General features: G+C 37.7%; 1 protein-coding gene across 1 annotated transcript in view; it reads right to left on the reverse strand.

Annotated features, from left to right (window-relative positions):
* The window catches only part of armc10 (armadillo repeat containing 10), a 32397-nt gene that overhangs the window by 12037 nt on the left and 7404 nt on the right, over nucleotides 1–12956 (reverse strand). The window contains exons 3-4 of the mRNA XM_028811628.2: nucleotides 6335–6469; nucleotides 5223–5399 (exon numbers count right to left, since the gene is read on the reverse strand). Of these exons, the coding sequence (XP_028667461.2) occupies nucleotides 5223–5399; nucleotides 6335–6469 (312 nt within the window). The remainder of the gene's footprint in view (nucleotides 1–5222; nucleotides 5400–6334; nucleotides 6470–12956) is intronic.

The following is a 12956-nucleotide window of genomic DNA, read 5'->3' on the forward strand; positions in this document are numbered from 1 at the left end:
TTGTATAGCAATCATCTGATACTGATTTTTAATTCAAAGTTTAGGTTTAGAAAATAAATACATTAAATGGTATATTCAAGAAGATGTAGAACAATAAACAATAATGTAAAATTTAAAAAACGATTGCAGATGTCTATGAATTTACCCTCTGGGATCAATAAAATATTACTAAGCCAGAAATTTGTTTGCAACACCTGATTCCATTTTGTGTTTGGCAGAAGAAAGAAAGACTGGGGAAGAATCAAGCAACTGCTCCAGGTTCAAATTTCTTGGCAATGTTATTGTTTCAATTCTCTATAATAGTAAACTACCAAAGCAAACACTGAAATACACTTGCATTTTGCAAAGAAATTACTGTTTATATGCATATGAAACAGAAATACTCAAAGATGATTATAATAATTATTGTTGTAAAAGAAGCCTAAAATAGATTTTTAAAAAAGGAACTACAAAGCAAAGTCCTAGGATTGTTCTAATTATAACCTTTTCAATCTCACCAAAACTGGTTACATGTATCAAAAATTAGTTAAAAAATTTACTACTGCTGCAAAAAGTACACAGTAAAAGTAGGAAAAATAAAGTATACAAAGAAATTACACATTTTGCTTAAAATATTATATTAAACCACCCAGTGGTTGCATCAGTACTAAAAAATAAACAGTAATTTGTTGAGCTGTCCAATAGATATCTATCTGTTGTCACATTGTCCATGCCAGTTTTCACTCCTATCCATATTACTAACTGAGAATGCTAAACCGGATGGACGCAGGGACATCCGGCCATGGGCCGTGGCCACAAAAGACGTACTGCGCAGGCGCCCCACAAACCCCCCCCCCTCCAAGCAATGGAAACTGGCCGGATGGAATGCAACGTAAACGCACAAAGCCATTGCACACGAAACGGGACACACACAAAGAAGAGGATTGAGACCCACGACACCCAAAACCCCCCTCCAGTAACTGAAATAAGAAATGAGGCCACGCGCCACTAGCACACCAAAAACAAAGGAGTCACACGCAGGCACACATAGCACACGAAACGGTTCGCACACAAAAAGGACGATTCAGCCCCACGACATACAAACACCCCCTCCACTAACAGAAATAAAAACTCAGGCAACAAGCCCCCAGCACACAAAAAAAAACAAGCCACGAGCGCCACACAAAGCCCATTGGACACGAAACGGGACAGACTACGGACATAGCACGCGAAACGTACACAAAAAGGACGATTCAGACCCACGACCACACTAACGATTGCGCCAGTTAGCTGACAGCGCGTTCAATAATAAGTCCACTTTTCATGAAAATTCATTGGGATTAATGAATGTCATTTGCAATCATTCTTATTCACTTAACTTCCCTGAAGAAACAACTGGCAATACAAGTAATGAATTTACACGTTGTTGTCAAAAAAGTCAAATTACACTGCCTCCTTTACATTCATATCCTGCATATCTACAGAAGCTTCTAACTAACGAAGTACCTGAAAGTAAAAACTTTATGAACTGCATTACATCCTACAATAGTTCATTTGATTTTGCATCTACCGGAGTAAATATCAGGTCACCAAAAGGCAATGACCCATACTGCTTTCGCAAATGTGGACAAATATTACATCGCATTGGAACAGTGCACCCTGAAACAAATCAAGAACGCAAATCTGCACAAATCACGTCGGCACCTACAAAGCGCTTCTGAAACCGCGGAAGAAAAAATGTCTCGGCTCCAAAAACACATGTCACTCCTTATTCCAAATACCGGTCCCAATCACAGAAACATCGGTATCCACTATGACAATGCACAGTAACAATACACGTGACATCCGTCTTGCCACACTATTAATTATAGATGAATGTACAATGGCATCCAGTCACTTACTCAACACCATTGATAAACTTCTACAAACGTTGATGAATAATAATATTCCCTTTGCGGGAAAGGTACTTTTATAAGGAGGAGATTTTAGACAGTGCTTAACTATTACTCCACTTACAATGCGCTCAGCTATTGTTCAGTCCACCTTAAAATACGCGGACAATTGGCATTGCGTTGATAAACAATAATATTCCCTTTGGAGTAAAGGTACTTTTATTAGGAGTAGATTTTAGACAGTGCTTACCTATTGCTCCACATGCCATGCGCTCAGCTATTATTCAGTCCACCTTAAAATACGCGACGACGTCATATAAACAACACGAGACCGAACTACAATACATATACAGGCGCGAGACCTGATTGGTGATAATACGAAGAAACGAACAGTCTGCATATTAACAGTAAGTTCGATCCTACTTATTACTTATCCATATTCCTAACGATAAAGATCAAACAAGTCATCAATTCACGATCACGGATACAAAACTAGACGGCTCGAGTAACGGGACCACAAACACGAACCCGCATCAAAAAAAAAAATTCACCTCGGCGCGCTTCTAAAACCGCGGAACAAAAAATGTTACGCGAACAATTGCCATTGCTTTCTAAAGATACACTTGGTACAAAACATGCGATTTCCAGATCCCGAATATAACAATTGGTTATTACAACTAGAACATTGTACACTCACCAATACAGATGGACTTCACCCAGATATTATTACAATTCCTCAACCCTTCATCTGCGACGACTTACTTACAGAGATATTTGGAACAGCGGTCTCATTAGACCAAATGCCCTTTTTACACAACGAAGTATATTATGTCCAAAAAATATTACTGTTGATCACATTAATAACCAGGTCATTTCATTACTTCCTGGAGAGTCACACCTCTTTCTAAGCTCTGACAAAGTTGACTCTGATCACGACAATGACCATCTTAATTTCCCCTTAGCATATTTGAACACTATTAACCCAGCCGGATTACCACAACACAATCTTAGCCTTAAAAACGGAACAATACTCATGCTATTAAGAAACCTTAACACTAAACAGGGTTTATGCAATGGTACACGTTTAGTCGTCTACACCATAACACACAATGTTATTCAAGCAACAGTTCTTACAGGATCACATGCTAACAATACTGTTCTAATTCCTAAAATTGACCTTACAAGTTCTGACCTGGAATTACATTTTACACTGTGTCAGAACCCTTTGGGGGGCGGGGGCGTTAGTATGCATCAACTGCGAGAATGAAAAGTAAATTAAACAAACAAAAAAAAAAGCTAACCTTTACCAGTATCATAGGTTACACCGGCTGTTACAGACTGAAATTAAATTTATGTTGTTATTCTAAAATTGTAAGAATAAGAGCAGTTCATTTCTCGAAGTGGAGCCGTGCAGGAACGAACTCGCCACCCTCTGATCCCCAGTCAGGAGCTGATACCATTACGCCACCGCGGCAGTTGTAGTAAGAGTGTCAATGTGGCATGCTAACGCGGCTTTTTTTTTTGTGCAGTTATACTTTTGATGAAAAGCGCACGTGTTATCTTATTTGTACCTTTTGTGAAAGTGTTTCTTTGATATATGGACCTCAGGTTTCATACATTATATAGTTTATGCCTACATTTTGTCATTTACTATTAGAATATGAAAAACGTTTCTGTTTTAAAAATGTGTTTGCACAGACTACTACTATACTGTAGAAACGGAACACACATGAAATGCGTGTATTCCAAATAACGCTCGAATTATTTCCACTGTAAAACTCCACTTCAATCCCAAATAATCAAAACAAGGCAAGGCATGAGCTAGGAGTTCATTCTAAGTCGGTGGGGGGATGGAATAGCTGGCTGCTAGTAGCTTTTGTTTATCAGCAAATTTAGATGACAAAAGACTCTGGCGGAGATGTGCAAACGGCTTTAAGACGCGATTTAAGGTGGGACGGATTTACGAGTTTTTTCGTAGGCTCTGGTAATTCTAGTGTTAAATGGAAACAATTCCCCATTAAACCTGCCTTTGCCATGACCATCAACAAATCACAAGGACAAACCATGCGCAAGGTTGGCATCTACCTATCTGAGCCCGTTTTTGTACATGGACAACTTTATGTGGCCTTCGACATTCATCTGACGTTAAAGTTAAGGTCATAAATGCTCCATGCCAAGGAAAACTCATTCAAGGACAACACACCATCTTTACTACTAATGTTGTTTACAAAGAAATTTTCCAATAAACCTTTACACTATGCCAAACACTTTATTGTTGTCTTCCTATCTGCGTCATCTACACCTTCACACTATGCTATATCTCATTCATACATCACGCTCTTTGTAATTCCCAACACCAGGGGTTGGCGAGCGAAGCGAGCAGGGGGCGGAGCCCCCTAGTCAGCTAAGAAGAGAAAAAAATGAGGGTACTGTGGGCATGTAATCACAAAACGCAAATAACTAAAAATATTAGGAAAACTTGCCTGGCCTGAATAAGGTATTCTAAATTGGCCCTAGTGTGTGCTTGGTGTGTGGGTGTGTTTGTGTGTGTCCTGCGGTGGGTTGGCACCCTGCCCAGGATTGTTTCCTGCCTTGTGCCCTGTGTTGGCTGGGATTGGCTCTGGCAGACCCCCGTGACCCTGTGTTCGGATTCAGCGGGTTGGAAAATGGATGGATGAATGGTAAGGTCAGGCATACTTTGGCATAAACAACATGGATTGAACCTATGTAACAATACAGGCTGGTCATGGTTGTGAAACAGTGCAGGGAATGTTTTCTTGGCGCACAATAAGAGTCTTAACTTTAATCAATGACTTCACCTACCCAAACATTGTGAACGTTACTTTATGGACACAGCCTACTCTTTTTCAAATGCATACTTTCATAGTAATGACTAGATGACAGAATTAATGAAAAAAAAAATAATGAAGGACATAAAATGTTAAGATGTTGATTGTTGAAATACAGGATCAAGGTAGCAGGCAGAACACATTAAAAAACAAGGTAAACTTTAAAAAGCAGAGACTAAGGTAAAAAGTTCAGGTAGAAAATGAGCTGCAAAATGTGCACAGGTCCAAAACAAAAGATACAAGATACCAGAGCATGAGAAGCTAGAAGTGCACTTAGTGACAAAATACAGAATTGTGAAAAGAACTGAAAAGTACTGAAGTCCAATGAAGTTGGACAAACTTTGTTTTACAGCATAGTAACTAAAGCAACCAGGCAAGAGACGAGATAAATATGGCAAACATGGTCAAGGCATGCTGTAAATAATAAATGTCAGTAGTATCTAAGGTTAAGTGTCAATCACAGAACACCATCCAATAAAACCAGAACTTATGAAGAATATACCTGCAATGATTCACTTCCTACCACCAAGAGTGAAAGGAAGAGAGTAACTGAAGTCTTCATCATGTATTGGTAATTATTTGTAACAGACATGTTTGTCAGCATTCTTAGTCCTGCTAACTGAAGCTCTGAGCTCAAAGGAGCAGTCTCTATGATATCCAAAGTTTCCCTTACATACACCTACAATATCAACAGCAGAGAAATAAACACCATAATTAAAATATCATACAGTACATTAAATTTAACACATACTGCATATACAAAACTCTATCAGTCTAAAAGTGTGAATGCCCTATACTATTTGCCACAATAGAGGAGTTCAGAAAATTGGCTATACAAGATAACTGAGGTATTTAATAATACTGTTTGCTTTTTTAAGGCAACATGCGTTATACAGCATATATCCAGGACAGAAGGGAGCTGTTTATCAGTAGTCTTTGCTGCCTTCACATTATTTGTAGTTACCAATATTTTGTGGTCCAGAGCTGATCAGGTACCATGCCAGGATGTTATGCAGGTTGGACACAACCATGCACCTGTAGAAATTAATGAGATTAGGTATAGACACCCTCTCTTACCTCAGATGAATAAATAAATAACACCAATAGCAAAATAATTTTAAAAATAAACATTAAGTAGATAAGAACACTAGAAATTTAAAGCTTTATTTTTGCCCACTACTACCAAACTGTTCAATTGTTTGCACTGACTAACCTTTCTAATACATTTCTAAACCTTTTTTAAATCTAAATGGAATCATCCAATCATGTGACACATATACTGAAAGACACTGGCTGCTGCACTTTCCTAATTTTGTAAAATGTTTCAATACATACTGACAAGAGATTTTTATGTATGTATTTGTTAATTATAAATATTCACTACAACCTCACATACCATATTCAGGCAAATTATCTTTTAAATCTAAAATGACTGAGCGATACAGAAAAGGGTGAATGACAGGCTTGAATGCATTTCAGTATCTAGAACATATTCAAATAATTTCCATCCACTTAAAATTTTAATTCTCATAATAAATATAAGGACTTCTTTTGTAAATCCATTTAAAACTGAAGTGTATAAAATTGTAAACTTGTAAAGCACCTCAGATTTACCTTTAATAACTCTTGGTTTTTCACATTCATACTTAGGTTACTCAGGGCATTCAAAGCCTGAACTTTGATGTCGGAATCATGATCTGATAGAAAGCCTCCAATGATATGAAGACCACCCATTTCACGAATATAGTCCTGTAAGTAAAATCAGAAACCTATATTAAAATAAGGAATAAAACACTTCCAACAAGGTATATTGCTGATTATTATTTCAAACATCTGAAATCTTGTAAGAAATGACCATTCATTTGAAAGAAATACCACACATTGAACAAAATATAAGATACGATGTAGTCAGTTTCAGCAAACAGTCTTGTTTCTTTTAACTGAAAGTTATATACAGTATTTTTTAAGGCAGTCTGATTATATATATATATATATATATATATATATATATATATATATATACACACACAGTGGTACCTCGGTATACGTCCGTTTTGGAATAAGTCCAACTTGATTGGGCGTGAAAAGTTTGCTTGGTATATGACATTTGTTTGGAATATGATTCGCGTAATAGAACACCGCATGCTACCCTTGTTTACCTCTCTTGAGACAAAGCCACGACTGCCCACGAGCGTCAGTACTCCAGTTGCTACCATTCAATGAACAACCCACACTGTAACTCTGTGAATTTTCACGTGATTTTGTGTTTTTTTCACGTACATTTTTAAAATTCATTAACCATGAGCTCTAACAAAGTTAATGAGAAGAGCCAAGCACTGAAGAAAATGGTTATGATCACCATGGAGGTGAAAAAGGAGATTGTTGAAAAGTATGAAGGTGGCATGCGCATCCGGGACTTGGCTGCTGCATATCGTATGCCGAGAACGACGGTATCTACGATTGTGAAAAACAAAGACGTTATTAAATCGACTAACACGACGGTATCTACGATTGTGAAAAACAAAGACGTTATTAAATCGACTAATGTTGTGAAGGGGGTGAAATCGATTACCAAACAAAGATCAGGGACATTAGAGCATGTTGAAAAATTGCTTTTGATCTGGATAACAGAAAAACAGTGTGCTGGCGATAGCGTATCGGAGGCAATGATCTGCGAAAAGGCAAAACTGATGCATGCCGATCTTTTGAAAAACAAGTGTTTAAAGGCAGCCATGGCTTGTTTGATAATTTTAAGAGGAGGACTGGCATTCACAGTGTTGTGAGGCATGGAGAGGGAGCCAGTGCTGATAAAGACGCCTCCAATGATTTTGTTACAGAGTTTGGGGAATTTGTGGAGGCCGAGGGTTTTGTTCCCCAACAAGTTTTTAATTGTGACGAAACAGGCCTGTTTTGGAAGACATTGCCTAACAGGACCTATATTACACAAGAGGAGAAGGCATTGCCAGGGCACAAGTCAATGAATGACAGGCTAACTCTCTTGTTCTGTGGCAATGCAAGTAGGGATTGCAAACTGAAAGCCTCTACTGATCTACCACTCTGAAAACCCGAGGGCCTTTAAGAAACATAACGTGCAGAAAACTCAGTTACCTGTGATGTTAAGGTCAAACAGCAAGGCTTGGGTAACCAGAGAATATTTCAACAAGTGGTTTAATGTTTTGTTTGGGCCAAGTGTAAAAAGTTAGAGGAGAAAAACCTGCCTCTGAAGGCCCTCCTCATAATGGACAATGCTCCAGCTCACCCTCCAAGCCTGCAGGACTATGTGCTGCCGGAGTTAGACTTCATCATTGTAAAGTTCCTCCCACCTAACACGACTCCTCTCATTCAGCCCATGGACCAGCAGGTCATCAGTAATTTCAAGAAACTACACACTAAAGCACTATTCCAGGGGTGCTTTGAAGTGACCTCTGACACAGAATTAACCCTGAGAGAGTTTTGGAAAGATCACTTTACTATCGTCCATTGCATAACCAAAAGCAGTGACTGAAAGGGACTTTGGGAGCTTTGAGGCTGTGCCTGTAGTGGAGGATATTGTCTTTCTGGGCAGGTCCATGGGTCTGGATGTGAGTGATGGTGATGTGGAGGAGTTCGTGGAGGGGCACAGGGAAGAGCTGACCACTGAGGAGCTGCAGGAACTTGAGAAGGAGGAGCACAAGACTAAGATGGATGCACTCTATTCAGGCTCGTCGGAGGAGGAGATAGAGGAAGCCCCTACTTCATTAATCAAGGAAATCTTTACCAAATGGATGGATGTCAAAAACTTTGCAGATAAGAACCACCACAACAAAGCCCAAACAAGCCATAATAGTACTGTCTAGAATGACCAGACAATGTCACATTTCCGAAACATCCTGAGGAGAAGGCAGAAACAAAGTTCTTTGGACAGATTTTTAGTAGAAGTCAAACCTGGTGAGCCTCAACCAGGTCCAAGAAGGGAAAAGAGAAAGAGAAAAAACACCAGAATTTCAGATTCCTGAAGTTTTATTGGAAGGGGACTCTTCTTCCAAACAATAACATCTCCTCCTCCTCCCTTCTCAGCACCATCCTAGTAGGCACTCGACTCTTCTCAGCAAGGTAAAGTGAGGTTAAATTTTCATTTATTTCATCTAATTGCTTTTGTATTTATGTATTTTAGTATTAAGCAGTGTTTAAATTATTTTATACAACCCCATCAATGTATAATATGCCAATAACAATAGGATTTTTTTTCATGGGAACAGATTAATCATTTTCCCTTTATTTTTTATGGGAAAAATTCATTTGATATAAGTCCTGTTTGGTATAAGTCCAAGGATACCGAGGTACCACTATATATATACATATATAAAAATATATATTAATTTTTCTCCCTTTGTGGATCTCCAGCTGCTAATATATATATATATATATATATATATATATATATATATATATATATATATATATATATATATATATTAGCAGCTGGAGATCCACAAAGGGAGAAAAAATTAATCACGTATCATAAAGTACTTTTTATTCCTGAGCTTTCAGCCCCTACCAGGAGCCTTCATCAGAGGATAATGCTTAGACTTACAAGAATCAAAGGCAATATATAGCACAATTTGTTGGGGGTGGCAGGGATAGTGGGGGGGAGGGTACAAGTCATAACGTTTTATTTATTATGAACATTAAGTTTGTATATGCTGGGTTTATGTCCAAATGTCTGTTAATGGTGTTTTTGTCTGATAGCCAAGATTCAGCCAGTTCTCTGGCACTTTTACTACTGGCCTTAAATCTTACTTGTACACTGTCCCAGTTAAACGTATGTCCTGTTGATTTTGTATGTGTATAGATCTGTGATCGTGAGTCCTTCCTTCTAACAGCATTGCGATGTTCCTGTATGCGAGTTGTAATTCCTCTTGATGTTTGTCCTATGTATATCACAGTTCTTGCCCATTATTATTAAAAATAAAAAGGGAAATCTTAAATTGCACATGTAGCTTATTGGGCTTTACACAAGAAAAAATGTATACACACATACATTTGAAGTTGAGTTGCTGTCATTTTGACTATCTTATACAGCATGTACAGCCTATTACTATTTAGTTCTTAGTTGAGGGTCTTTGAGATCCATTCTTTGTTGAATGCCTGGACAATCACTGAGGGGTACCCCCCTTTCAGAATAGTGGGCGATTGTAATCAAGGATACCATGACCCCATTACCACTACATACAACGGTAACACGTGGCCCAATGGCGGTAACCGACTACTGTCCAATTGTTTAAAAAACCCTGATATATATTATTACATAACTACTGCAAACAAAGATTTCAAAAGTGTAACTGCAAGACAAGATATTAAAATAGACTAGATCAGTGTTTCCCAAACTCGGTCCTGGAGACCCACTGTGGCTGCAGGTTTTTGTTTCAACTGGATTCCTAATCAGTGACAACACACTAATAACACTGAGCTCATTTAATTAGCTGGTTTTTTTTTTTGACATTCAGGAAAGCATAGCAGCATTTTTACATTTATAAGACATTTAGAAATAATTCTCCTTTTGCTATAGATTTAAATGATTAACTCTCTTTTGTTGATTTCATTATACTTTGCCCTTTCTCTGTGTAGTTTTTCCCCCTTTGTTGTTTCTTATTAATGACAATTTAAAATGAGCAGATCAGACACCCAGGCAAACAACACTTAATAATCAAAGGCTGCAACTACTTTAGAGTCAGACCCACTAATTAGTAAATAATGGATTAATTAAACAATTGGAACAGCTAGAAAAGCAGAATGAAAATCAAGATGAAAATACTGTTAAAAAGAAAAAAATACATTATTCCTATATAACTGCTTGGTACATTTTCATATTATGTTTATTTATTTATTTATTTTGCAAACTTAGTTTTCTAATTTCTATATTGTTCCCTAAACACAGAACTTGGGAAATATCAGTTCACTTAATTAGCCCAGGAGTTCAATTAAAAACAGAAGCTGGTTAGAACAAAAACCTGCAGCCACAGTGGGGCCACAGGACCGAGTTTGGGAAACACTGGACTAGATACTTTTGGACAATTTAACTCAAATATTTATTTTTTGTTTGAGCCTGCAAATGACACGCTACTTGACTGCCAAAATGTAGTCAAAATATTGTTGCACCTTAACCTCCACACAGTTACAGAGACTGAAAGACTGCCTCAAAATGATTAAAGACATTTTGAATTTTATTTTCTAACAATGAAACATTTTCAAGTATTCAATTAATTTGTAAAAGCTCTGAATTGAAGCATGATAGTGCCATATACAGTTTTTTTCGGCAGTTACTGACTGCAATATTTGGAATAAATGTAAATATGTTTTGAGAATAACTAGTGAATCCAAATTAACCCTGTATGAGTGAGAGTGTGGGTGCCCTGTAGTGGAGTGAGACAGGTGAGAACATCTGCTCAAACCTTGATGGGATTGAATAATTTCATTTTTATCAAACACTCTTGGGTTCATATACTGTCATGTAAAATGTAAGCATACTCCATGAAATATATTTTCTTTTTTTAACATATGTGGACATTTCAAGATTTGATCTTCATTTAATCAGTACCTATTGGGTGATATAATATAGCAAACATTATGCCACATTTACATTATACAGTCCTTTATATAATATAAATGAACATAAATGCAAACTTTGTATATGGAAAAATGTAAGTACATCCATACATTTACTGTATCACTATCTCAAATACCTGAAATTAAAATCAGGTGTTCCAGATTAAGTGGAAATGATTAGAGCCTCATTACAGAGGATCTTGGTGGAACCTGTTTTATTTAAACCTCAGATATTTAGTTTGTTTTGCTGTTGTTTAAGTTTGTGTTATCACCATGCCTAGATCAAAAGAGGTCTGTGAGGCCTTCAGTTGCCTAAGAGTCTGGGAAGGCATTTAAAAACATCTCCAAACAACTGGAAATCAAATATTCCACTGACTAGAAGATCATCTACATGTGGAGAAGATTTCAAACAACTGCCAGCTTGTCCAGGCCTGGCTGTCCCAGCATGTTCTGCCCATGAGCAGAATACACGATACTATAATAAGTCTTTAATGACCTCAGAATTTCATCACATGAACTACAGGAAGCTCTTGACACTTATTCAAGTCAAAGTGTAGGTATCTACCAATTGAAAGAGGCTGCACAAAGAAGAGTGTAGGTATCTACCAATTGAAAGAGGCTGCACAAAGAAGATCTACATGGAAAGTGTGCTGGTAGGAATCCTTTGCTCTTCAGAAAACATCAGGGCAAGACTAAAGTTGGCCAATGAGCACTTGCACAAAACCCAGGCCTTCTGGAACAATGGGCTCTGGACAGGCAAGTTAGTTATTTCGCCACAGTACCAGAAGTCATGTCTGGAAAAAACCAAAGACAGCATTTGATCAGAAGAACCTGCTACCAACTGTAAAGCAAGTTGTTGAAAATGTTATTTATGGTTTAGAGCTGCTTTTCTGCATCAGGGTCTAGGCAGCCCACCACCATAGAACTCACCAGAAGGTTCCTTGAAGAAAATGTGAAACCATACATCAGAAGACTGAAGCTCAGTCAGGAGTTTGCAATACGACAGTGGCCCTAAACATACCAGTGAATCCTCCAAGGAATGGCGTAAAAGAAATAAATGGAGGTTTCTGGAATGGCCAAGTCAAACCCTGGATCTGAACCTCATCAAAATGGGATTTGAAATGGGCTGTAAATGCAAGACAGCACTTAAACTTCACATAGCTGGAAGAACTCTTCAGGAAGGAGTGTAAAAAACCTTCTTACAATTGAATGCAAGAGGGACTGGTAGACACAGCAAACACTTACATGAGGTGGTTTCATTCAAAAGGGGCAAAATTATTACTTGTTATTTGGCAGATGCCTTTTATCCAAGGTGACTTACAACATAAGAGATACGACTGGTTAAATTTCTTTGTTTTTACAATTGGAGCACAGGCAAGTCAAGTGACTTGCTCATGGTCACACAAAGTCAGTAGAAGGATTTGAACTCACAACCTCTGTGTTTGAAGTCCGGAGTCCTAACCACTACACCACATTGGTTGCCTTCCAATTCCAGCTATTAGCTTACTTTTTCCCACAGTCAGAAGTGGCAGATCTGTTTTGCATTAATGAAATTATTGCAAAGTGAATTTTTTCCAATTATATCACCTTTATCTGAAGATACTTTTTAAACGAAGATGAAATCTTGTTATGTCCATATATGCTGAAAAAA

The sequence above is a fragment of the Erpetoichthys calabaricus genome, chromosome 1 (genome assembly GCF_900747795.2).
Source record: "Erpetoichthys calabaricus chromosome 1, fErpCal1.3, whole genome shotgun sequence".
Classification (NCBI taxonomy): Eukaryota; Metazoa; Chordata; class Cladistia; order Polypteriformes; family Polypteridae; genus Erpetoichthys; species Erpetoichthys calabaricus.